Source organism: Talpa occidentalis, unplaced genomic scaffold, assembly GCF_014898055.3.
Source record: "Talpa occidentalis isolate TD23 unplaced genomic scaffold, MPIMG_talOcc4v2.1 talOcc4.6, whole genome shotgun sequence".
NCBI lineage: Eukaryota > Metazoa > Chordata > Mammalia > Eulipotyphla > Talpidae > Talpa > Talpa occidentalis.
Window position 1 is genome coordinate 122,667,221 of NW_023604972.1, and position 27,126 is coordinate 122,694,346.

At 43.2% G+C, this 27,126-nt stretch overlaps 1 protein-coding gene across 3 annotated transcripts in view; it reads right to left on the bottom strand.

The window, feature by feature from the left end:
* TTC23L (tetratricopeptide repeat domain 23 like) overlaps positions 1–24,247 on the bottom strand; it is a 44,673-nt gene extending 20,426 nt beyond the window's left edge. For 2 of the 3 annotated variants that reach the window (XR_008549386.1, XM_037530661.2), the window contains exons 1-8: positions 24,124–24,157; positions 22,847–22,947; positions 18,558–18,738; positions 16,221–16,344; positions 8,152–8,308; positions 6,685–6,810; positions 3,719–3,896; positions 1,973–2,081 (exon numbers count right to left, since the gene is read on the bottom strand). Coding sequence is in view for 2 of the 3 variants with exons in the window: in XM_037530661.2 (XP_037386558.1) it covers positions 1,973–2,081; positions 3,719–3,896; positions 6,685–6,810; positions 8,152–8,308; positions 16,221–16,344; positions 18,558–18,738; positions 22,847–22,917 (946 nt within the window). In the remaining variant the exon portion in view is untranslated. The other variant, XM_054688466.1, reaches the window with a different exon arrangement.
* Between the last annotated feature and the right edge of the window lie 2,879 nt (positions 24,248–27,126).

Here is a 27,126-nt window from a genome sequence, read left to right on the forward strand (position 1 = left end):
CGTAGTTTTCAGCACATAGATCCTGTATCTTTTTTTGTTAGATATAGACCTTTATTTCATTTGGGGGGTAGGAGGACATGCCACATGGTATTTTAAAATATTTGTTTCCAGATGTACATTGCTAAAATACAGCAATATGACTGGGTTTTGTGTGTAGACTTATATTTCCTGACCACGCCTTGATTAAATTCATTCAGTAGTCCAAAGAGTTTTCCAGATTCCTTGGACTATTCTATAGACAGTCATGTCATCTACAAACAAGAACTGCTTTATTTCTTCTGATGCTGTATCTCCTTCCCTTGCCATTGCACTGGCTAGGCCTTCTGGCTAGGCTGAGCAACAAGAGAGAATATCTTTGTCTTGTTCTTGATCTTAAGAGGAAAGCATTCAGTCTTTCACCATTATGTAGGGTTTTTGATGTCTGTTATCAGATTGAGAAAGTTCCCCTTCTATCATGTGAAAGTTGAATTTTGTCACATGCTTTTTCTAAACCAATATATGATTATGTGATTTTCCTCTTTGAGTTGTTACAATGGTAGGGTATATTGATTGAGGTTTGAATACTGAACCAACCTGACAGTTTGATAGGAAGCTTGTTGGCCTTGACAGTCACAATGAACACAAGTAAGTTGCTGTCATCTACCTTCTTCATGGCTGACTCAGTGGTCTGAGGGTCTTGATGATGGCACGGTAGAAAGGCTTGTGTCTCCTGGGGGTGCTCTTCTGAGGGTATCTCCGTTGCCTTGGGCCTCCAGGAGGTGACACGCAGATCTGCTTCTTGTGGCTGTGGGTGCCTGTCAGCACTGCTTTCTTGGCCTTCAAAGCTTTTGCATTCACTTCAAGTTTGGGAGGGGCGAGGTTTTCTTCCTTACCTTTGGAGCCATCTTCATGAAAATCCAAAGATTTTTTTTTTAATTTCATTTATATACATTTTACATCATTCTTCATTTTTGTACAATGTAAGCTTTCTCCTCTCAGTCACAAAGACTTTTTTTTTAAAAAAACCTCAAATATATAAATGGAATGTATGAATACCATGACTACAAACAGTGACATTTTTAAAGGGAGTAAGATGATTAACAAGAAAGCCCCAAGGAAATCTTCAGTGAACATTTATGCTAAAGGAAACAATCATCAAAATATCAAGATAACTTCCAAAAACTTTTAAAAAAAAGTTTCTTTTATGACATGAGAAAACAGAAGATCAGGAAAAAAAATAGGGTGCAAACTTTCCCTGTGTTCTTTCTCTCTCTGATGAGAAAATATGTTAATGGATGACTTTTGTGAGCAGAGGAAAGCAACTTTTTTACAGTTTAAGTGACATTCTTCATGAATCCCAAATTCCTCCTGATAGGCCATTAAATCCATCAGCATCTATTAATTTATCTAGCCAGCTGAGTGTGAGGCACTGTCCTCCCTCACCAGTTCCTCTATATCTCTCCCAATTCTACCTTCTTTCAAAAGAATGGCCTTGTGGAGAAAGAAATACTCTTGAAAGATGAATTCATTACTTGGCCTTCCTCTAGAACCCCCTGCACTCACTATTTAATACAGATCAAGAAAATTCTAGCTGCTACAACTATTCTCTCTTGTAAAGCAAAGGAAGAGTCAAAGAAGTTGCAAGTGGAGGAGCAAGTCAGGTTTTTCTCTCTCACCACTGGGTTTTCTCGTCACCCAACACAACACAGACAGGTCACATTCAGAGCATTATGTTCTGCACTCTTTATGCAGGTGAATTTTGCTGAGATTCTAAAATAAACAGAGGCAAGAGAAAGCTCTTTTGGGGAGATATGATTGTACCTAAATTCATGTGTAAATGATTGTGAGTGAAATAGTTTCCAGACTGATCTTTTCAGCACAGCCATGAATAGCTAATTATACATCCACCCATTCTGACTGACAGAACATTCGCCAGTGTCCTTCCCTCTCCTGGCAGGGAAACTGTGAGAACAAGGATGCCTCTTCTACCTACCCCTGTGGTGGGCCTCCCCAGACATAGCATAAGCCTTGGCTAGTAATGCATTCGCCTCTGCAGTTTGAGGGCTGACTTCACTGAACAAGCACGTACAGATAGAGAGAGCCTGGAGGAGAGAAAATGAAGACAAGGTTAGTATTCAGTTGACAGAGTTTCCCTACAGATTTTCTAGTAGCTCTCATAGAGAGCTAGTTGACTGACAGCCAATATATACCTAACTGGGGAGTTAGATGAGAGGTGAGTATGAGTTGTAGCTCTGCTATTTCTTGGCTGTTAAGTGTTGAGCAAGTAATTTCCCCTTCATATGTAGAAAGAATATATAATTTCCATCGAGTGGGGCATGGGGAGGATGAAATAAGATGGTACAGGCAAAGCACTGAGCACAGCACCCATCACATGTAAGGTCTTAGTGTTAGCTATTATTATTTTTTATTAGGTTTCACAGCAAAATAAAATCCTAACTTTTGCTTAGCCTCTCAATGGTTCAGCATCAAAGGAAGTCTAGTTGAGTACACAGCACGGGTCCTACAGCCACACTGCCTGGATTCCCCTCCTGGCTCAGCCACTTACTATGTCATGGAAGCCCTAACTCTAACTTCCTCAAATAGATGACAAAGAAAAGCATTGTCACAAAGCCATTGCTGCAAAGATGAAGTGAAAATATTAAATATGTGTAAAGTGTTCAGAATATCACCTGAAATGGTGTAGGCACTAGAGAAGTGTAGATGATATTATTATTTGTATTCAAATGGAAGAAGTAACACTTTGGATGGAGCAAGAAGAGAGAAAAGCTCTATCCCACACTCATCAGCAGGAAAAGACCATTTGTGCTTCATGTTTCCCAGGACAAACATTGTGAGGTGTTTCAGGGCACTCCAGAGATTATCAGACAGCACGTTGGAGCTAAGACACATGACTCATGACTCATGCTTATGAGCACAGGCTCTGGATGTCCAATAAAGTAAGTAGTAACAGTGCCTAATTCACAGAATGATTGCACAGACTTAATGCATCCTCAAGTGCACACGATAAAAACATTTCCAAAATTGTAACTATTCTTGGTTGTTGTTGGGAAATGCTGACCATTTATTGATTTATTCATCCTGATGTGAATACTGCCTTAAGTAAGTCCTGGCTTTCTCTACAAGACCTGGAATTCCTGCCTTAAGAATGGAATTCCCTAACATTTCTCCATGGTGCAGTGTTAATAATATCATCTATGACAGCCAATAGTTGGATCGGTTTTGGGGAGGCACCTGAGCCACAAGCTGGGTTCTCATTTGAGACTAGGAAAGGTTATTTAACTAGCAGTTTCAAGTACCTAATACCTGAAAGTGCTGCTTTCACTATGACAGACTCGACATTCCTTCCTATATGTCTCCTTTTGTCTTCTCCTGATCTACTTGCAAGTGAAACAACCTTTTATTAGTTTAACCTGAGACTTGGAAATAATGACCAATTAGAGTAACTTACAGGACAAATCGGAGCAATACACGTTTGCTACAGATAAATTCAGAGGTACCTCTTGTTTATCCCCTGGAGTAGACTATCTGGGCTCCCTCTGCCTTCCCAGCACTGATAAGGATGGGAGCCTGCAAGGGAAATGCTGTCTCAGATCAGGCCATATGGTAGATACATTCACCTGGCATCAGTGTTCTCTCATCCTGTCATTTATAGCTAAAGGAGGGCTATTGTGTTGCCTGGGGCAACAGTCGCCCTGCTGGGCCCTACCAGACCACCAACCTGCTGCAAATACTGGATGGCCTGGTCGTGGTTCCTCCGTAGCTGCTCAATCTGAGCTATTTCCTCATAGAGATAGATCAGGTCTGACGTCCTGTCACCCTTGGCAGTGATAACGTTGCCAATTGCCTTTTCAAAGTATGCCAGAGCGAGGTTCAACCTCTGGATGGCCAGGGAGGCTCTGCAGGATAAGGGGCAAAGATGGGAAGTCAGAGAGCGGTCACTTACTTTGCAGACACACAATGAACTGATTCTAAGAATTAAACTATTTGACCTCCACAGGTCAGTCATTTGAGTGGCTGAGTCCAAATCCAGTCTTGCAATAAACAAACTCCGATTAACCTACATTTTGCTCACCAGATTCTACTGAGTACCATTCATCAAACTCATTAATATGTCATGCTATAGTTTAATTTGATTTTTAAAAATGGAAAAAATGATTTCCAGCAATTCACAAGATGGGAAAATTTATCCATAAACGTAAAAACCCGAATTTTGAAATCAAAACAAAATTTTATTACTTCTGGCTCCCTCTTTCTTGGTCAAAACAAAAGTTTTGACTTTGTTTTGTTTGACTTAATTTAGTTTATTCCTCCTCAGCTAAAAATGAGTGAGGATACAGAAAGCAATGTAAATATTCCCCCCTAAAGGGGGTGGATAAATAAACTCTGAATCATACAATAAAATCCTTCAGGCATTAAAAGTCATATTTTCTTCTTAGATGAACTAATATGGGAAGACATTCAAACTGGGCTGTTAAAAGATCATAAAACTGTATATATATTATACATATTTATATATAAAACTAAAACGTAGCAGTTATGTTTGGGTGACACAATTGATTTTTATTTTATTTCCTTCGTCATATCTGTATTTTCAAATTTTCCCCCTAAAATGGGAAATTCCATTAATGAAAACAAAACATTATTTCATTAAGGTTTATCTTTCCAGCAACGCACAATGACAAGAATATGATTAACTCAAAGCTGGTTGTCACAGTTATTAATGGTCACATTCCAGGAGCCTCTATTTTCTTCCAAATAAAATAAGGTAAGAATACCTAAATTACAAGGTGGTTGTGAAGATTAGATTTAATAGTATATGTAAAATTGCCTAACATAGAGTGGATGCACCATATTACTTCCCCCTCTCTCCTTATCCCTATCTTTGAATTCTCAAGTTGAATTTGGAATATGTGTGTATAAAATTATGTTATATGAGACATTCTTCAATAGTTACAATTCATTTTAAGCTGCAAATTTTATCCTTCCTCTGGAGATTAGGATTAACAATGAAGAGAGCACTGGTATGTAATCTGACATTCTTTACCCCTCCCCCACAAATTGGATCACTAAGCCCACTAGTTCCCTTGACCTTAACAAGTTGTAGAAAGACATCAAGGGCTTGTTGGGTGATATTAGCCAAGTGGTCCAGCCTGGACAATCTTGCCCTCTTTTCCCCCCCTTTGGAATGGGACAAGGGACCTGCCCTTACTACCTCTCTGCTCAGCATCAAACATAACTCAGTGTGATAAAGAAAGTGAGCTACAGACTCAGATGCCTCAGTTACAATGCTGGCTTTTCTACCTCTTAGTGTTGACACCTTGACTTAACTTTTCCATACCTTAATTTTCTTATCTGTAAGATGAAAATAATAAAAATACCTACCCTAGGCTTATGCATGAAATCAATTACGTAAGTCACTTAGGATGTTACACTTAGTAAACAGGCCAACATGTAGAACAGTACATGTGCAAAACAGGTACTCGATAAATACAGTGGGCTGCATGAATGAGCACTAGACTGCACTGTTAAAACAGGAGGAGTCTATTTTTCACCTAAGGCACAAAAATCTCAGCCACTGTGCCCGTGACAGCAGTAGACATTCGCTAGATTTTAATTTATGGCTCTGTTGACTTAGAAGTTTGATAAAGCTCCGGACACTGGAACATCTCCCCACCATTTCCCATTTGACTGCCAGATTCATGGCTTTTTTGAGGCGGCAGTATGACTCACGTTTCATTACTTGCCATTCAGCCATCTGCCCTCCTGTGCCAAGTGCTTACAGTTTGGGAAACAAATTGCTTTCATGGATGTGAAGATATTTGAAAAATCTAGGGAGCAGTAAACCTTTTATTCTTTTATAATCTTGATGGGCCCACTCTCGTATCTAAATATTCTGATCCTCAGAGGATCCCTAACTCAACCGCAAAACAGTCTTGTTCTGGCTTAAGCAAATTCCATGAACTTTGTTTCCATATGGAACAGACCTTGCCTTAAAAACATGTGCTATGGGGCCTCCTCCGTGGTGCAGTGGGTTGAGCGCTGCACTGTGAAGCTGTCCACAGTCTCTGCAGCGTGGGTTTGATTTCCGGCCGGCCAGGGAGAAACCCACATGGCGCGGCAGACCTCTCCTGCCTCACCCACTGCTCCCCTCAACAGTGTCTTCGGTCTGTCTGCCTGTTCTGTTTCCCGTTCTCTCTAGTGAATTCTCTCACCCTCCCGCGCCTCTGACCTGTACCCCAGTTCTTGTATAAATAAATACTTTTTAAAAATGTGCTATGGGCCTCTGATAAATGATCTTTATAGTGTTTTTTATCTTTTAAGATGCCACACTTAATGACAAAGGTAGGTGACAATTCAGGACAAGAAAACTGTAACTTCAAAATAATGTGTGACGCAGTCTAAGGAAGCCCTAAGACTGAGTTCAGATGAGTTGTTTAAGATGCTCTCTCTGATGAGCTAATAATCACACCAACTACCTCCGTGGGTAGTGAGGACTCAAAGATGGCACTGCACACCAAGATTAGCTCACAGCGTGTGCACTGGTAAATATAGGATCTTTTCATATCATTTGAGTTTCTGGGTTTTTTGTTCAGATCACTTTTCTCCCCTCATGTGGAAAGTACAGAACAAATATGTAATTCCAGGCCTCATAAGAACCTAAATTTCTCTAAGCTCAGACCTTACCTGCCCAAAGCAACTGTTAGGTCTTTCTCTGAGACCTGCAATCCAGAAACGCCTTCCTTAAAGAATTCTTTCAGTTCCTTCATGTTTCTCTCTGCCTTCTGCAGATTGATATAAGCTTCTTTGCCAGTGAAATGGTCAAGGAAAATACCAGAAATATAAAGTCCCAGGAATAGCAGCTGATAAGTGGACAAAAGGGTCCCTTGGGGAAATGTAGAAGTCCTGGAAAACAGGCATTGGACTCCATGTCTGATGTTGTCAAGAAGGGAGAATTCTTTAAAAAGGGAACAAGACCTTGGGTTTCCTGTGGTGGTTGCCTGATTCCAGGGCTAGGGTGGTGGTGACCATTTAGAGAGTGAGCGGAAACTGTAAATTACATGAGATTTCCTTTAGAGGCATCTACTGTGTGACAATAGTTATTCATTTTTCCCAAGTTGGTTCCTATGAATGGTACAAGAGAGGAACTAAATTTGCTGAAAGGGACTTTCTGGGTCATTTAGAAAGTCTAAGCAAAGCAGGTTTTTGGCGAGAGGCACTACTAGGAAAGAAAATCCCCTTAATTCCCAAATAGTCTATTTCCCACATTTTCAATAACCCCCCGTGTTGTGGGTAGAAGGCCACGTATCAGATTTTGCAAGTTGAACATGGAGACAAAAAAAAAAAATAGAGGGATATGTAGGAAGGAAAATTCCGGGACAGATGGACTCAAAGAGAGTCCATGATTGTCCATGAACACGAAACCCCTCACCAGCACTCAAGGGGGGAAAGCACAAAAGGCCAGCAAGACCACATGCTTTCCGTGGGGAAGCGTAATAACAGCTCCCCTCCCTCTGGGATGTGGACAACTACTTCTTTTGTCTATTTTTCTTGGCCTTCAGCTCCATAGCAGTATTCTCAACAGCATTTCAAAACAACAAAAATGATCCAGAGTCCATTAAATCAGAGGTTTTTGGCTGCCTATTGGATCACCTGGGGGATTTTTAAAAATCTCAGTGAACAGATGCACCCCAGACCTACTAAATCAACCTCTCTGGGGTGTAAGCTAAAGGGTAATAATTCTTAAAGGTCCTCAAGGGGGTGACAATTTGCAGCTTAGTTTGACAGTGCTTTCAATTAGCAGCCCTTCTCCTGCTTCCCATCCCACCTCCACCACCATCACCCATGTCCTCATTGCCAAGTAATTGATTTTCTTGAGTGCTCAATGAAGAACAGGACAGACTCAGAAAAGTTTCAGCTGGTCAGGGACTGTGTCTCCAGTGAGACCCTTCCCATGGCTCAGCTCAGAGCTTACAGGAATAGACAAAGGAACAAATCTACCATTGCTCTGTACGGACACACCATGCTTGGGGAGGGGTTGAGGCCAACGTCATTGCAGAGCGACCAGGCCTCGGGTCCAGGTCCCACCCTCCTGTGTGATATGACCCACTGGGCAAGTCTGGCCCACAGCCCCAGTTGTGAAGGGAAGGATATCGGTTCTGCAGGAGGCAGGCCACCCCCAGAGTATAGTAGAGCATGACCAGAACTTCCAGGATCTCCCTTTTCTCCTTGTTTGAGGTGGTGTTTCCCTTCCAGGTCAGCAGCGTGTGCTTCACCGACTCGGCATGTCTCTTGGCCTGAGATGGGAGGCCTGGGGAAAGGTGAGGGTGGGGTGGCAAGAAGTAAAACATCAAAAAGGCAGACTGAGCCAAAGACATTCCAGGGAGGGGATGAGGCGGGCAGTGTGGTGGTCACCTATGGTCTGGAATCTTGGTTCCCAAAACTGGCTACACATCAGAACTCTCTAGAGTGCTGGTAATGAGTATAGACATTGGGACCCCAACCCAGATCTGCTGAGTTGGAATATGTTGAAAATTGATTCCAGGAATCTATTTTTTAGGTTAATTCCACCAAATCATCTTACATAGCCATCCCAGCATTAGTTGTGGGCCTCTACTTGGAAACCAGCGGCGGAGACTAGAGCAGGAGCTCAGGCTCCCTCGCCCAGCTCTGCCACTAATGCTACGTGACCTTTGCAACCACAAGGCTTCTCGATCCTGTCAATGACAATTACAGAACCTGCTTCTTGCCAACACATGGAGATAGTCCAAGAACAAACTAGGTTATGCCACAGAGGGCTAGGCTTTGAGTTTTCTCAAGAAGGCGTTCTATAAATACAAGGACTTGCAAATACAATTACTTCCATCTGGGGATTTTTTTCAAGTCAAGATGGAGCTGGTAGTTCTAATTGGTCACACACACACAGAATTAAATTTCTAAATGCAAGGAGGCCCCTCACTCAGAGGACAAAGGCGAGGCCAGAGCCAGCATGCTTCCTTGTTTGCTAATTCAAGGCTGTTGTCACTGCGCATGCACTGTGCTGCTCTCTGAACACTCAGTGTACAGAACACTTCCTCATCTTCCAGCCTCACTCATGCCTGGCACTCCTGGATAGGGAAGGGGTACCCCTGGGGAAAAGACAGCCGAGAACATATTCTAGAGTCTGTGTCCACTCGACTGAAGACTGCCATGGCTGGTGCTCACTTTCAGCCCCCTAGGGACTGGTAAACACCATCACCCCTCCCAAGCAGCCCCACTGAGCCCCAAATTCTCACTTATACTCCCACCCGCTCCCTTTGGGTCTCAGAGCTGGCTTAACAGTATGGGTGCAGTCCCTGGCAATAGGGAGGATTTGAAAGAACTCATCTTTGATGCCTGCAGCTCTCATATGTTCCAGATGAGCAGGACCTCCTGAAAGAGTTGCAACATAAAGAGAACAAAGCTTCCCTGGGAGAGCCCTAGAAGGACCCAGAAGCCAAGAGATCTCTGGAGGGCACTCAGAGATACCTGTTCTACACAAGTCTCAACTGAAGAGAAAAATGGACTCTGTGGTGAAAGAGGGCTGTGTCTGAAGTTACAACAGTGGCCCTCAAATTGCACCATTCATTGCAAGTCTCCTGTAAAATGTCAGGTTCTCAGCTTTGTTTCCAGGAGCTATGGTTCACAAGTTCTGAGGTGAGGCCCATGGAGTCACACTCACAACAGCCACCCTTTGTACATGGATGCAGGACCCTGAGCACTGAGTGAGTAAAAGGGAGTAGGACACATCTCATTTACAAGGGTAAGTAAATTTGACTGACAAGGAAGGATGAGGAGGAATTTCCACTTGGTGTAAATAGTCTGAGGCCCTAGAGACAAAGAGAATGAGTGAGTGTGTGTGTGTGTGTGTGTGTGTGTGTGTGTGTGTGTGTGTGTGTGTATGCTTGCACTGCTGGGTGAGCTTCAGGGGGTATTAGGGAAAGCTGTAAGGAGACCAGTCTGACTGAAGGGGAAGTTTAAAGACATATAAAGCTGAGTTGGATTTGACCTGTTAGGTAACAGGGAGTCTTTACAGGTTTCGAGGAAGTAAGCAGCAACCAAGAACTTGACCAGGAACATGAGACCAAGATTGTAAAGTGAAAAACTGAGTCTTTTTATCAAATAGGAATAGGTTGTTTTTCACAACCAGGTGTGCCCCTTGGCAGTGGGTCAATAAGTACAGGGACCAAACTGAGCTGCTCCCCTGGTCTCTAAGAAGACAAGTGAAACCGGGTGAATCTGCACAGCATTCCTGTGGGCTCGAGACGGAAAACAGATGAGAAAGTTGCTCTGAGGCTTTGCAAGCCAGCTCGCCCCTCACCCCCACGACCCACCAAAGTGTCCAGGGCTAGTTGAGAAAGCCCAGGAGGAATAGTTTCCCTCTAAGCCCAGCAGCTGCCCGACATAGTTCCCAGTCTGGATTACCATGCCCACACTGTGGCCGCCCTCATGAGGAGGCTGAGTGGGTGACCCAGGGCTGAAGCAATCTGAACTCGGATCTTGATGTGAAACAGCTCAGTGAATGTTAAAGCCATCCCCAAAGGGAAAAATCACTCCTTTCACCTTCTCAGAGTCTACTGTGGATCCAAAGTGGGGGTGCGTATGCCCCTATAAGTATGCAAGGTGTCATGAGTGTGGGTGTAAGGGTTCACAAGTTCTCTATTTTTTATGTTTTGTTTTCTATTTATACATATTACATCACGTAGTCATACCATTCTACATAATTTATAATAAATACACATCTATGAAGAGTGCTTACTCAATTATTTTTTAGTGCTAAGAGAGCTAATTCTCAAACATTTGGAAATCACTATTCTGGACAAATGTTTCCCAACCTTTTCAAGTATGAAACAGCTCCTTTTATGTTTAAAAAACACCCCTCACTTTATGATATTTTTATATCATTTCCTGTAGGAGATAATTCATGATAACAGAAAGTATTGTGAATCAGTAGCAGTGATAGTTTGAAATGAACATGCTTTATTTTAATTACAAGAACACCTTTTATTTAAAAGTAACACTGCATGCATGTATATGCAGAAAACTTACTTTGCCCATCTATGAAGGATGCTCAGTTTCCTGATCTTTCTCTAAGTCTAAGCTCTTCCTCCCTGATTCCAGGGCCCTGCTCCAAGACCAAGTCAACTTCCTTTACTCACCTTCCCAGCCTAAGAAGTCCTCTCTGCTCCATGAGTGCAGCAATTACAGAAGTGAAATCAGGAGGGCAGAATCAGAGGTTGTGCTTCCACAACCTGAGATTCAGGAATTATAAGGAAATACTGATGAACTGGAACAGGGGTCTTAAGACTGTCCACCAAACACATCACTCATTCTATTTAGTTTGAGAGGAGATTCCACCCTGGTGCCTGCTACCCTCAGGTCAGAGAGAATCTACCAGAACTGCACAGTATTTGGAGACTGCTGTTGTCACCTTTGATGATCATAAAGAGTTAAGTAGCTGGTGATGGGGAGAGCAGGATCTAAAGCCAGCTTTCCCAGGTATAGATCCGGGCTCAGCCACTGACTAGTATCCATGTCGCCTTGAAAAATTACTTATCGGGCCTCCCCTGGTGGCACAGGCGGTTGAGCACTGCACTGTGAAACTGTCCACAGCCTCTGCAGTGCGGGTTCAATCCCGGCCGGCCAGCGAGAATCCCACATGGCGAAGCAGACCACTCCCGTCTCACCCGCTGCTCCCCTCAGCAGTGTATTTCGTCAGTGTGCCTATTCTGTTCTCCACTCTGTCTCTGGTGAATCCTCTCACCCCCCTGTGCATCTGGCCTGTACCCCGGTTCTTATATAAATAAATCTTTAAAAAAAATTACTTATCATCTGTGCCACAGTTCATGCATTCACCTGTAAAACGGTAATGCAAATACCTTCCACCTTGCAAGGACTAATTTAATTAAGTCACTAAAAAGGATTAAATACCTAGAAGAATAAAACAAGTCTGAATAACTAGTAGCCATTATCATTCCCTGAGCCCATTCCTCTTACCAAATTATTATATTTGTCCTTACTTGGGATATTTTTCACCAAGTTTGCAGAAGCTCGGAAAAAAAAAAAAAGCCTGCAAGCTCATCTCTGGCAGGCATCATAGTGCTTGCAGGTCAGATCACCTGGTCTCATCATTCCCTTTTATTCTATCTATGCCAGCTTTGGTTTTTGTTAACCAACCAGACAGGAGAGCAAGATTCAGGACTTATCCTTCTTTTTTGTGTATTTTGCAACACTTATAATAGACCCCAGGATATCTGGAATGTACCCAGTAGCAACAGGCTAATTTATTGCTTCATTAATAATAAGCAAAACACCAGGAAACTGCTTGTCCGCGTTATGTATTCCCTTCCTGGACACCATGCACAGTTTACCACTAGGTGACAAACATCACGCTATCCTCTGCCTGCCCTCTTCTCAGCTGCTGAAGCACCAGCTCTCCAGGGCTCTCCCCAGGTCACGCAGCAGTGGAGTGGCCCATGTTTCTCACCCCACCAAGGGCCTCCTGTGCTCCGCTTTGCAAAGGCCTCATGTTTGAATCCGACATCACCCGATGCCTGAAACCCATTCTATCCATAGCTCCACTTTCAAACTGTGTCTTTACACTGTGGCTTCCTCACTCCCTAAAATCTTGGATCTCCTCCCTTGATAAAATTATTTTCACTGCACTTTCCTGCCTTCTCCAGTTACCATCCTGCTTTGCCTTATTGCTGTTGATATGGAGCAGGGAGTAGAGTGGCTAGTCCACCAGCACTGTTCCTTTCCTCCTTCCAGCCATTCAGCAGAAGCCATTCTGAGGCCCCCCAAGGCCTCCTACTCAATAAGTCCAGCCATTTTCTCAGCCCCCAACCTGGGGCAGCATCAGACACCCAAGCTACTGCCCTGAAGGCACTGTGCCAACTGGGTTCTCCATTATAAACCTTGGCAAATTGATTCTTTGCTAACTTTTTACAAGGCCTTTTGTTCCCTTCCATTAATAAGTCTGTTCTCCAAGAGCCTGTCTTTCTATTTCGTTCTTCGTTCTGTCCTTCTCGGATGTTTTAACACTTCCATACCTTCAGCTTTAACCTCCATGCTCAGAATTTCCCACTTTGCATCCCCAGTTACAGTCTCAAATATTCCTCCATCTCGTGATTCTCCTCCCAAGTTCTGATCCCAAATCTCCAGCACCTACTAACAATGTATTAGTGAGTTGCTCGACTGCAATTCAAAATCAATATACGAGGCTGGACCTGCCATTCCTCTCCCAGCCCACTTCCTTTCCCAACCCACTGATACCAAAAAAGGCAACTTCATGGTCATCTTTGGGTTTCACTTTTCCTCATGCCAAATCAAACTTCATGGCCTGCCATGTCTTCCCTCACAGACTCTTTTCTTAATGTTTTAAATAGGATACGTGTCCACGGTTCAAAAGTCAAAAGTATCCAAGAAGGCTAAGAGGTCTCACTTCCTACCCCGATTCCGTCACTATCAGCACCACTTTTTTGGTTTCTTTCCTGAGCATCCTTCCAAGTGTTTATAGAGATATAAGCACACGTTCTCATTCCTCTCCCCTCTTTCTTACACAAAAAGAGGTACGTCGTAAACATTGCGTGTTCTCTTTTACCTAAAGGGGTGCCCGGCAGCTCTGTCCCTAGTGGAGCTTCCTCGTGCTCCATCACGGCTGCAGAGAGCCTGTTGGGTGTGTTAGCACAGTTGTATGAGCACACTTGGTTGCCTCGAAGTTTTCACCACATAAACAATGCTACAGAGATTAATCTTATCCACATGTTATTTAATTTATAAGCGAGTCTTTAGGAAAGCATCCCAGAAGTGGGATTTCTGGTTTAAAAGCTAAATGGATCTGTCCTTCAGACACTCTTAAATCCTTAGCTTCTCACTCATTGCCTGTGTCACGAGCCTAGTTTTATACCCCGATGACTAAAATAGCTTCCATTCTGTTATCGCTGCTAGATTAACCTTTCCAAAAGCACACTTTGATTTATTCATCCCCCTGCTGGAAAATCTCCAATCATCCTTCTTGCCTGCAAATAAATTACAATTCCTTAGCCTGTATTTCACACCCACCCTGGTCTTCCCAATGTACCTTTATTCCTTACCAGCCCTGACTTTTGTTTGAAGGTCTGCTTACTGTTTTCTAAACACAGGCCACACTTCCCTACCTGTGTGCCTCTGCCCATGACTTTTTGCTCATCAAAATTGCCTATCCCTCCTCTGCCTTCCAAGGGCTTTCTTGTGAAGGGCTTTCTAGAATGGCACCTCCTCCTCAATCTATCACGTATCAACCTCAGCCAAAAATGATTTTCCCCAACTTTCCCCACACCCTGTATTTAAAACAACTGCACGGCCCGATGGTGCCTCCTATCATAGCAATGTCTGATGCCTGTACGGAGCTCACCTCCCACACAGGGTGGTGTGCTTTTTGAAGGTAAAGACTGTGCCTTCTGTACCTTCCCAAGGCGCTCATCACAGCATTTCACATATGAAAGTCTCTCACTTAATACTCACTGGAAGAATGTTTATTGAGAGAAATCAACTTTTGGCATGACCCCCACCCTCAATGCTGGAAAAGACTCACTGAGAAGTGAGGGAAGCAGGCCTGATGACTACAAAACACACAACCTCCTTCCACAAATCTATCATAGCAATCTCTCCAAACAACAGGAGGTAGCATCCAGCCCTGCCCCAGGTTCAGACAAATCTCCCCTTCAAATATTTCTGGGACCTTCCTCTCCAGTTCAAGTTGCCATCACCTCAAGTATGAAGTTCAGCAAAAGCCTCCACATAGTTTTCTACCTGAACCTGGGTTCCAGGTTTAACAAGTATACTTGTTGGTGCCAAACCAAGTGCCAATGACTTGCCAATTGCCAAATTCATGGGTCTCTCTTATGCCTTCACCTTAACTGGCCTCTCACCACCATCTAAAGTTATCAAAATCACACTCACCATTCTATTTGAAACCCTTTGTCCTTCCTGGCTTCCATGATATGGACACTCCTAATTCTTTCACTTCCTTGCTGGTTCCATTTTCTCTACCCCTTCCTAATGTTCTTCTCCCATCACTCTACTGTCCTCTCCTTTTCTTTCTACATATTTTTTGCATACGTTCATCAACCCTTTAGCTTCAGCTTGCTCCTATGTGCTTATCCCTCCCAAACCAACATATTCCCCAAGCTCTAGAGCCACTTCTCAGTTGCCTACGGAACATCTCTCTATAGATGTTCCACAGGCTCCTCCCAATGTCCTGGCCCATCTTATCTGAAACCAAACTCATGGTTTTCCCTTAGGTATATTGGTTCCCCCCTGTAGTCCTCAAATCTCTGAAGCCCTTAAAGCACTTAACTGTACAGTAAGTTGGCCCCACTTCAGTATCCAAGGGATGCTTGAAAAAGCCACTAGGCCAGTGGCTCAGTTCTATCAAGCAGGAGGATTTGTTGATCCAAAGTGTACACCAGGGACAGTGTGAGGTCAAATGGGACTTACTGCCTGTCCACAGGGAGGCCCTATTTCAGGGGGAAAGTCATTTAAACAAAGCACATGTGAGTGCAGTACCATGAGCCCCATGTTAGAAGTGTATGTGGTCCATGTAGGTGGCAGAAGCCTGGAGTTGGCTGTGTCCCTGGTTCTACAAATGTGCTCAATCAGCCAGCAAATATTTATGGAACCTCTACTTCAAATTTCCTTATGGAGCTAACACTGTTCCAGAGTTAGCTAGTGAATTCTTATCTTGTTCTGTGCCAAAGTATTTTCTCTAGAATCAGGACTCTCTCTTTTTCTTGACCTTCCAGGACCTTAAGTTCTGTCTTTGGAATTCACATCCTATCACTGCATCTGCCCCCTCAATGCTGAGTACATATGCCTGCCTGTGCTTCTCCTATTAACCAGATTCTAGGGAGACCCAGAACCCGATACTGTCTTGCCCACTGTGGCTCGGTATCGTTATCCACAAGGTACAAATGATGAAAGTATTCCCCTCCAAGGATATTCTAAGGACTAAATCAGATTGACTTGGCACATGCTTAATAATAAGTTACCTCTTATCATCATCATTATCTTTATTTCCCAGATCCCTGTCAAACTGTCTCTCCTTTCTTGATGAGGCATAAGTGGGGTATAGGAAGGGCCACCCTCGAATTATCCTTATGCCCACTGTGGTTGTGTAGCCCTCAGGGGTTAGCCCGCACAGGCCAGGTGGGGAAAGCCAGTACCTCTCAGTGTTAGGTAGCCGTAAGCCAGGTTGGCCACAGCCTGTGCACATTTCCAGTGGTCTTCCCCAAAAATAATCCGAGAAAGGATGACACAGCGAATCAGCTCCTTGTTTGCTTGGACATTCTGCAGAGAGCAAATAAATCATTATGCTTTTTGGGAAGGAGGGAAACCTCCAGCCCGTGCTCTTCCCAGTGGAATGCAGGGCTGCTTTTGCCATCACTCTTCCTTCCACTATCAGTGTCCAGTTCATCAAGTTCTGTTGGTGGCATCTTATTTCTAAATCCAAAAACTCAGCTCTTCTCATTTTTGCCAGGAAAGTCCAAGTCACTATAGCATCTTTCACTTGGCTGACCACGCCCACCCCTAACTGCTTCCACTCTTGCACCCCACAGTCCATTTTCTGCATCATCGCCAGACTGACATCTCTTAGTATGAAAAACTTTAATACAAAAAACAAACATCACCCAGAGAATGGCTCACTTAGCTTTGTCAGCTACCTAGTCATAGTCTTATTTCATATCTGTGCTTGTCATCCACCCATGCTCTCCCACTATTACGTTAAAGCAAAGACATTAAATCAGTTCACATTTCACGATTATCTCCAAAAGATACTGTCTTCAAAACATAACCACAGAATCATTCTCACCAAAATACATTAACAATAATTCCTTAATATCAAACATGTAGTCTCAAAAATCTAATAAGTAGCCCGCAGATGTCATTTATTTACATTTTCCACACATTGGGATCAGTATCCTGAGTCTCTTCTCATCTACAGAAACCAACTCTTTCTCCAATTCTTTTTTTATTGCAAATCATTTGTTGAAGAAATGAAAAAGAAAAATATCGGATGGTTTTACTTACAGCAGGAATATAGGGGAACCAAATAAGATATCAGTGTAAAAAAACAGTAACAGTGCAAAACACAACAAAGCAAAAACAGACAATTATAAACCAGAGACATCCTGCAGGGGAGGAAGAGGGAGATGGATCACAGGGAGTGAGGGAGGAGCACAGGGGACTGAGGTAATGGTGCACGGGTGCATTGGGGGAGTAAACTCTATGGGGACTACACCTGAGGGGGTGGGGGGAAGCAACTATTGTTTAAAAATGAACAATGATGTAAAAAAAAATTAAAATACAAAAATAAAAATATCCATTCAATCAGCATTTTTGAGAGCTCTCTATGGGCTAATCAATTCCTATTTTGAGAAAGAAACATAATACCAAGGACAGTCACTGGAATCAGAGTCCAAAGTCTTGAGTTCAGTCCTGGTTCTGGCCATTCTGTTTTTATACACCCCCAAATTTCCTGGGGAAACTGAGACAACCAGTATGGGCTTCTCAACTATTGTTGCTGCTGGCAATCCTCCTGCCCTTCAGCTCTGGCTGAGGCTAAATTTAACTCCTAAATCTAAATCTTTATCATTATCCAAACTGGCCAAGGAGTTGTCAAGCCTTAAAAGTCCACACTTGCATACCACTGCAGGTGGCACTTGTATGTTTCTAGAAGCTGTTGTTCTAGTCTGGATTTGTGGAATACAAATGGGTTCATGCTGGGACAATCATCCTCTGCAAGTCCTCTGGTTAATCTATGGAGGTAAATTTGTAGATAGATCCATCTAGGGAGGTTTCAGCATCTATCAACTGCATTGAGGTGTCTGTCGGTACTTCTAAAGCCACCCCTAGACCTTATCTTCACACATCATATGTGTCCCTTGCCCAGGAAGTTGGTGTCTGAACTCCTCCGTCCATAAATGACACTGTGGGAACAGGTTGGTGCCTGTGTTTGACAATAAGGGTCACTGTTGCGCTGTCTCGGGTTCCTGGATTTTGAACACTTCTCTGAGGTGCTAGTTCCCATGTCCTGGTCTCACTTTTTAAAAATGCTGCTCTGGTTTGCTTACGATTCCAGGCCACCACCGCAGCTTCCCATAGCCATGGCAGGTGGCCCTCCACCTGGCACCCTTGTTATTAACCACTGCACCTCACTAGCCTGGCCTTTTTGTTACTCAAGAAATATCACCCTGGAACATTTCAAGAAAAATCCAAAAAAGGATTTCATTAAATGTAAACAAATAGCAAGAGGAAGAACCAAAAATTTTTAGTTTAAAGCTCAGAGCACAAGTCTCTGAGGAGAAAGGTATAGTCGCTCATGTGTGGAAGCCAAAGGCACGCTGGCTACCCAGCAATCTCTGCTTTGTTTTCTCTCCTTACAAAGAAATATAATACCTTTCTCTAGTTCATGTGCTTCAGTTGCAGTTAAAGCAGAATTTCTCTAATCATGGACATAGATTTAAAAAGGAAACAAAACCCCAGTGAGTTTTTTGCCTTACCAATTTTTCCTTAATCAGCTGAGCTGCTTTCTTCTGTGATTGGGCTAATTTATCTCTGGGGAGAGACATAGAGTTGATGGCCTTCTCCGCAACTATAATTTCCTCTTCACTCTCTTCAGACCCACTAGTGGGATAAAACTCATCTGTTTGTTCACGTGCTGGGATCTTGGTTTTCTGTGACCTGTAAGTAGCAGAGAAGGAGATGGAGTCTGATCTGGCTTTTGCATATCTCACATATCTCAAAACAAAGTAAAACTGAAGGATACAGCCATCCCAACTTGGTGCTAGGGATGTGATTTCAAAAATAAAGTAAAGCTGGATGGCACATTCAGATCACCCTAAATCCCAGCACTAGGACAGCAATGTGGTGGTTCAATTAAATAAATCTGGTGAACGACCACCTGCATCAAAGACCAGATCTATCCTAACCATACGACCCTTGGCAAACTATTGCTTAATTTGCTCCTCTGTAAAATGAGGTTGATGGGAATGCCTATCTGATGAGATTACAGAATTAAATGAAATAATGCCATAAATCACTTAACATAGTGCCTCATATTCAGTAAGTGCACTTTTAGCATTAGCTACAATTTTCAGTAGCTCCATGACTTAGTGTCTACATCTATAAAATGAGGGTGTTGAAGATCTCAAAGATCCTTCATGGTCTAAAACCCTGATTCAAGCCAGGAAAGAAAGGTGATACAATGAAATACTAGAAAGGGAACTAACAATTTGAAAGTAAATTCCAAAAGTCCTCTGTAGGGGCAGGAATGACACAGGGCAGGTTTTCTGATCCAGCAGACCAGGTAAAGGAGGAGTCCTGGAGCCCTCAGTGGCTTTTGCAGGTCCTTTATTTAGATTTACCAGGCATATGGCAGGCAGGGGTGCTGAGGGGCCAGGAGGCTGGCAGTCCTCCCAGCCCCCAGCAAATCCTCACTCTATCTGGGCTCTGTCTGGGGTTCTCTCTGCTTCTCTTCTTCTCTCGGCTTCTCTGCTCCTGCTGGCATCCCCATGACACCGCCCTTAAAAGCCCAGTCTCAGCCCAGGTGGATCCCATCTACCTATGCCCACGCCCTACTCCAGGTGCCCGCCATCAGGCATGCATTCAGGACCACAGATCCATCATCTATCCTAATGGCAGGAGGGCAGAAAAGCCTGATACTTTTTACCTTACCCTACATCCTCTTTCATATTTCTTAAAAGCTTCAGCATATAGTGGTCAGCTGACTCAAGAGGAAGGAAGGGCACCCCACGAAAGTCACATGCAGATTCAGAAGAAAAATGGCCTTGTCCGTTATGTTAGGAATAAAAGTGTTAAGAAAGAGCTGGCTGAGCTGAAAATCTCCCCCTTACCTTGGCCTCCTCCCCACACAATAAAGATCTTTGACTTCAGTGCTCGATATAATTATGAATGGGCAATTGAAATGTAAAGATAAAAGTCAAAAGAAGTAATCTTAGAACCAAAGAAGTAACTATATATATATATATATATATATATATATACTTAACATTACCCAAAAAATTAACAAAGTGACCTAGAAGAAATAGCATTCTGAAATCTCAAAATCAACAACAGAAATTTTAATTGATTATAAACAAGCCCCCCAAAGCAATCACCTTTGTATTCATAAAGCTTTTAAAAGTTCAACCCAAACAGTTATTTAAAATAAAACGTATCTTTCTTTTCATTGATAAGTCAAAAGGAAAATTCAGAACATAAACCTCCTCTGGAATCTTTTATAACAGGTTTGAAAAATGACATATTAACCTCCATCCAGAGTCCTGTTCCAAGTAACCTATCCAAAGGCATGTGGGTAAACCAGGTCATGTGGATAAGAGAGGAACATTCTTTCAGGCCACGTCCCAGCTGGATTACCAGCCACAAACACAAGTGTGCTTTCAGAAGACAAGCAAACTCAGTGAAGAGCCAGAGAAGATGGTGATGTGATGTGATCAGAAGGCAAGTGCTAGACTTGCCTCTTCTCTGCCTGGTGAATCCTAGGCTGCTCCTTCAAGACTCAAGTCATATGTCACCTGTGCTGGAAGTCTCTTACTTGGAGGAGCATTACAGATACCTTCCAAAGTGCTTGCAGAAATTTCCAAATGGATTCTGCTAAACAAAATTTGTCAGAAGGAAAAAGACAAATACCAAATGAGGTCACTTATTTGTGGAACATAGAGAAACCAAAGGGTCAGATAAAGCCAAACTAAGAACTAAGCCTAGAAAGTGGATGTAGAACTGAGGCTGCCAAGGGAGAGGGGGAGGGTAGATGTTCTGGTGGTGAGTGTGGTGTGGTGACTACACTTAAGGGGCGAGATAAGTCAAAGTCAAAGCCTATAAAAGAATTTACCCCCTACATCTACTATAGTGCAAGTCATATCAGGTTGCTTAAAACTGTTTTTATTTCTCTGTTCTGTTTCTGAGTCTTTCTCCATTGCCTTCTAGAGCGAGTCAACTCCACCAGGGCTGGGACTGAGTCTCATTCTTTTCTAAAACCCTTACACCTGACCTCTGGCTTACAGTGAAAACAAATAATGACCTACTAAATGAACAAAAGAATAAAGGAAAAAAGTACAAAGTCTTTAGGATGCTTGATAAATATTGCAGATAAAGGAAATGTATGAAAAGAAATCATAAATAAACTAACAGAAAGACAATTTAGTCTCTCCTTATAAGTTTAGGCTGCATATTTCATAGACCTGAGGCAGAAGTTAAATCTTTTGAGGTCACCAAACAGATTGCCAATTATGGATATTGAAAACATATATCCTAAATACTTCAAATTCAGCTTTAAGTGAATTAGGCTGAGATCAAAGGCAGCAAGTTGGAATAGTAGGGACCTCAAAGGAAGGAGAAAATAGAGGTCTTAACAAATAAATTAAGAATGCAAAACCCTGAATTAGCTTTGACCATCTTGTTGTGAAAGATAAGAAAGTCAGGTAAAGAATCTACACCAGTCAGTGCTCTCAAAGGATAGTCAGAATAGAAAGAACAGACAGGTTGAATGAAATCTCTGCCTTGTCAGGTTTATAACTTAGTCTACATGTTGCCAATATGAGTATGAATTCTGACGAGTGATGTTAAATGTGAATTATCTGACTATTTCCAAGATAAACTCCTGTGAACTCTACATTTTTTCACTTCAACTTTTAGAGTTATATAACTCAACCTCAAGATATTTTGAGGCAGAATAGAATTTCACAATTCAATATGGTAACCACTACCACATGTGGTTATTCAGCACAGGATATGGCTAATCTGAATAGAAATGTGCTCTTAAAGTGTACCCAAACTTCAAAGACTTAGCCTGAAAAAAGAATACAATAATCACATTTTTATATAACATTTTGGGCATATTGAGATAATATAGTATTAAAAATATATACACCTGCTTCTTCTTTTTTTTATTACGGCTACTAGAAAACTTAAGATGACATATGTAGCTCACATTGTGGCCTGCATTATATTCCTATTTGAGAGCATTGGTATGTAGAGCAAAGGTCTCAACTAAGGGTGATTTTGCCCCCAGGAGACATTTGACAACATCTGGAGACATTTTTGCTTGTCACAACTTGGGCAACTACTGGCATCTGCTGGGAAAAGGGAGCAGGGATGCTGCCCAATGTCCTACAATGGACAGGACAGCCCACCACAGCAGAAAATTATCCAGAACTCAAAATGCCAATCGTGTCAAGGTTGAAAAACCCTGAAATAGATAAATGATTAAAGAATGGACTCTAGAGTCAGTTTGTATAACACTTAGTAGCTGAGCGACTTTGAGCAAATTGTCTAACCTCTTCTTGATTCATAAGCCTAGCAATATAAAATGGGGGGTAATGACAGTACCCCCCATAGGATTGTTGGGGAATCTGTGTAAAGTGCCTGCCACATTGTATTTGTTTAGTAAGTATTAGTTATTACAATGCAAATGTTTTTTTTATTTACTTATTGTCTAAACATAAAACTTAATTTCAATTTACTAATTAACTTTTTTAACTTTTAAATTCTCTGACTTTACCAGGCTTGTCATAATTGATCTGTTATTATAAAAAAAAAAACCTTAACATTTCCCCTTGTTAGGAAAAAAAAAACATTATTTCACATCTTGCTTAGTGTGCACAAGTGTAAACGTGGATATTACAGCTAGAATTGATATCAGAACACCAGAGAAGCTCAACCTTCTCTTCTGTAGGTGGACAAAGCGTCTCACACAGGTTTACTTTAAGTGGGAGCTCCCAGGGTTGCAGGCCAGTGAGTGGGTGTGATGTCAAGTTTCTCTGCTACTTACAGATGGAAGCAGAAGTCCCAGTCCCTGTCACTGTTCACAGTTGGGATGCAGATGGGGCTGGTTCGAATCATCTTCGTACCAAGAATCACATGTGAGATCAACTGTGTAAGAAAAAGCTTAGAAATTTGTTCTATTTTCCCTCTACTTGGATACTATTAACATTACACTGCAACTACCTAAACATATAATCCATCCTCAATCTACAAATAAGACTATGAAAATTATGGAGACCCCTGAATATTGACAAATTAAATTTCTTTCCTTTAATTTCTACTCCACATTATTTCCAATCCCCCTCACCTTTTTTTTAAAATAAATTTTATTTTTATATTCCCCATACAATTGCAACCCCCTTATTTTGACCCCAATCCCTCCCCTCCCGCCCCCTACCCCCATAGAGGGTCTCTGGTTCATAGTTTTTTGTTGATTTTGATTTTCACTTTCTTCTAGTTATTCATTTTCCTGGTCCCTTATTTAAGTTTTCTAGATTCCTGCCATGAGTGAGACCATCCGGTATTTTTCTTTTTCTTTCTGGCTTATTTCGCTGAGCCTGATCCCTTCCAGCGCCATCTCCACCCTTTTGTTTTTTGAACCCCACATTGACAGCTCCTTAATTGTCAAAAACATGGGCTCCTATTCAAGTCAGTTACTGTTTTTGCAAGGAGAACAAGATGGATCCAAGCAAAGCAACCAGCTCTCAGGACTAAATGAGGTGCTGGTTAATTCTTCTCATCTCCAGGCCTGCGGCACCACTACCTTACAGGCGGCTCGATTTAAGGAGCTGAGACACAGGTGTCTGTTTGCTATCCTAGTTGATGAGGAAAATGGTTCAAACTCATGACAATTTCAAAAAATGGTTTATATTTGTGATTCAACCCTGTCATTTAAATCCAAAAGTCCAAAGAGAACAGAGCTATTAACTGAACATTAACACTCAGCAAGTTGCTCCTCATTCCCAGCTGAGCCCAGCAGCTTCACTCCACGCCAGGACACTCGATGCAAACCCCAGAAGAGAAGAGTCCCTAGTTCCCCTTTCCAGTCTCAAAATTTTGGCCAGGGAGAGGGGTTTTGACTTCTCAAACTCCTAAACTATATCACTAAGAGTTGCCACATGGCCGTGGAAAAGCTCACGACCTTGACTCCTCCCTCAAGCACAATCTCTGCCTTCTTTTCTGCAGTTCTCTGGCCGTAATGCGAGGACCTGGGGCCACATCCCAGGCAACGCTCGAGCAGCCGCCAGCGCCTTCCTCGCGGGCTGCGCCCCACCACCCGGCTACCTGGCGGGGAGCAGAGAAGCCACGCCCCGGAACTCGCCTCCCGGCACCTGCAGCCGGGCCCTCCGCTTCCTCCAGCGGCGTCAGCCTCGGGGCTCGGCGGACTCGCTCCGGCGCCGCAGGGGTGGCTCGCGGGAGGGAGACGCTCTGCGAGGTCCGCCCTTCGCGCGCGCTGCCCGGGCTCCCGCTGACAAGATAAAGGGGTTGCCATGGGAACGGAACGCGGCCGTCCGCGGGCGGCGTGGACGCCTGTAACCATAGCAACGCCGGCACGTCCGGTCGCGCCAATACCTGGGAGCTTTTGGCTTTGGGGACTCAGCCGGCTGGACTCGGGCGCCTGGGCTGTCCCCTCGCTGGATCATCCGCTTTGCTTTTCTTCCTAGTTCTCGGGCTTGGTACGCGAAGGGGAATTAAATCCCATCGAAGGGTCCTCCCCGGTGGCGCAGCGGTTGAGCGCAGCGCTGTGAAGCTGGCCACAGCATCTGCAGCGCTGGTTCGATGCCCGGCCCGGCCAGGGAGATACCCACAAGGCGCGGCAGACCTCTCCTGTTTTGCCCGCTGCTCCCCTCAGCAGTGTATTTCGTCAGTCTGCCTGTTCTGCTCCCCACTGTGTCTCTGTGAATCCTCTCACCCTCCCGTCACTCTGGACTGGACCCCAGCTCTTGTATAAAAAAAAAAAAAAATCTTAAAAATATTTAAATAAATAAATCCCGTCAAAGAGTGGAAAGGAGTGTCGGACACCGCTACCCTATTTATTTAAGGCGGCGATGTGTGGGGTGTGCTGGGCATCACGCTGCTCCCCCGTGGTACCCAGATGTTCTGGCTCAGGACTCGGGAGGAGACACATAGAGGAAACTATTAACGGTGCCGACACCATCTGTGTTGCTGGTCCCAGTAAGATTTGAGCTGTTAGGTTTGATGAGAAAATACATTTTTGAGCAAATGAATATAATAAAGATTCCAGCAGAACTTCCAGCCCATGTGCAATGAACACTCCAATGCAGGCATAATCAACAAGTTTACTGACTTACAGCTCCTTCCCTTTGAGATTCACGGCCGGGGCCTCAGCACTCTTATCTACAAGGTCGGGCAGCTGGCCAAGCTGGTCTCTCTCTCCAAGGCCATCCCTGAATGCCTGCATCTTTCCCCCCATGCCTTGCCCCCCTTGTCTGGGGACTTTGCAGCAATGGTTGTGCCTGCTGAAAAACGATGTTATCCATGTAACAGATATGGACACAGTTGTGTATAAAAGGAATCCTTGGTCTTTAAGCGGGTGCTCAGACCTTATGGGGCTCCCCAGGTCTAGGACCTCATGCATGAGTGACAAAGCTTCTCCTGACCTCACCATTCCTGAAGTACCGCTTGTTCTTCCTCTGCCTGGGTAAAAGCCTAGAATTCGTTTCTACAACAGGTTAGGAAAATGGAGTGCAGGAAGTGAGCAGCGTTAAGAAATGGATCATAAGTTCCCCAAATGGTTAACAATTGACAGAATATTGTCATTTCAGTAGGCCTAACTTATGCAGCCGTGCGTTCTTATAACACCCAAAATACACACCACGTACAGGTGCGGGGGCAACTGTGGTCACTACTCAAATGGATCACGCTGGCTCTGGCGGCCTGTGTTGAAGGGTGTTGTCCTGTCTACTAGGGACCAGTGGCAAAGCTAGTTGGAGTTGGTATGTCCATCTCCTTTTCAAAGAGCAGCCTCAGCAGAGAAGAAAAATATTTACTAAGAACTTGAAAGTTAGTGTTTACCTTTGGTGTTTGTTCTTTCCAGTTCTAAGGTTGAAGTTTAATTGCCATTGATTCAAGGCTGCCAAGATCATCTTTCTGTAGTTAGGTTGAAGGAGATGTTTAAAGGCATTTGCTTAAATATCTCAAGTAAAACCTGGACAGTTTATTAGCTCAAGGTTTAAATCTGTACCTTCAAGTCCCTGAGCTAATATTTTAGAAAGATCCCATTCCCTTTGTTCTGTTTCCGAAGAGAACCCTCAGCAAGGAACAAGGTGAGAGCAACGAACCAGGCTTCCCTGTGTCAAGGTCCAGGTATGGGCAAGTCACAGCCTAGGAGTCCCAACACTGACAGCCTTTGTACCCCTTGCTTCCTGAGACACCTTCCAGTGTCAGGAATGTGAGAGGGTGAACTGTGAATTCTTGTGACACTATGAACAATAGTAAACATGTATGGAGACAAAAGGAAGTATATGTTTCCTGTTCTCCTAGTGTACCTTACTTCTTAAGTTGATCTCGGTCAAATTGAAATGTTTTAGGATTCTCTCATTCTAGGAAGTGGCTATGAAATTGTTTCTAAGTGTTTGAAATGGGACTTTTCTGTCCAGACCACTTGCTTTTTTTTTTTCTATGGATTGTTGTGATGGGAAGTGTGTTCCCAAAACAGGCGCTGAATTCCCATTCCTACAACCCACACTCTGGTTCCACCTCCATTTAACTACCTCTAGCCAGCAGCATGTCACCATTATCTGTAACAATAGAAATCAAATTAAAAGGATTTTAAAAGATTCTTAGAATTTCAGACCTCTGTAATAACTCTGTGCACAGATATAAACTTTATAGTTGACGTGATCTGCTTTGTTCACTAGCTCTAGTAATCTAAGTGCATGGTGCTTTTGCAGCATGTCACCCACACTTCTTCCCTTGATCCAGAGGTGGAAGATGTAGCATTGCAATTGCAGAAATCACCCAAAAGAATTATCTATAGAGGGTACTTCTAGATTCTTCTAACTCTAAATCAAATGTGATTATCTCTAAGTTATTGCAACCCCAAGAACTGTGAAACGTGAGAACAAGGAAATTCAAATAAGTTTTCTCTTAGACTGCACAACTTCTTAAAAGGTGTTTTCTGGCTCTCAGGGCAGGGTAAAATACCTCCTTTCTGAGTTGCCACAGTAGCCTGTCCACGATTTGTCATGACAGCCAACTAGATTGGCACACATAGTTTACTTGCAAGTTTCTTACACTCTCTACCCAGATAAAAACACCTGTTAA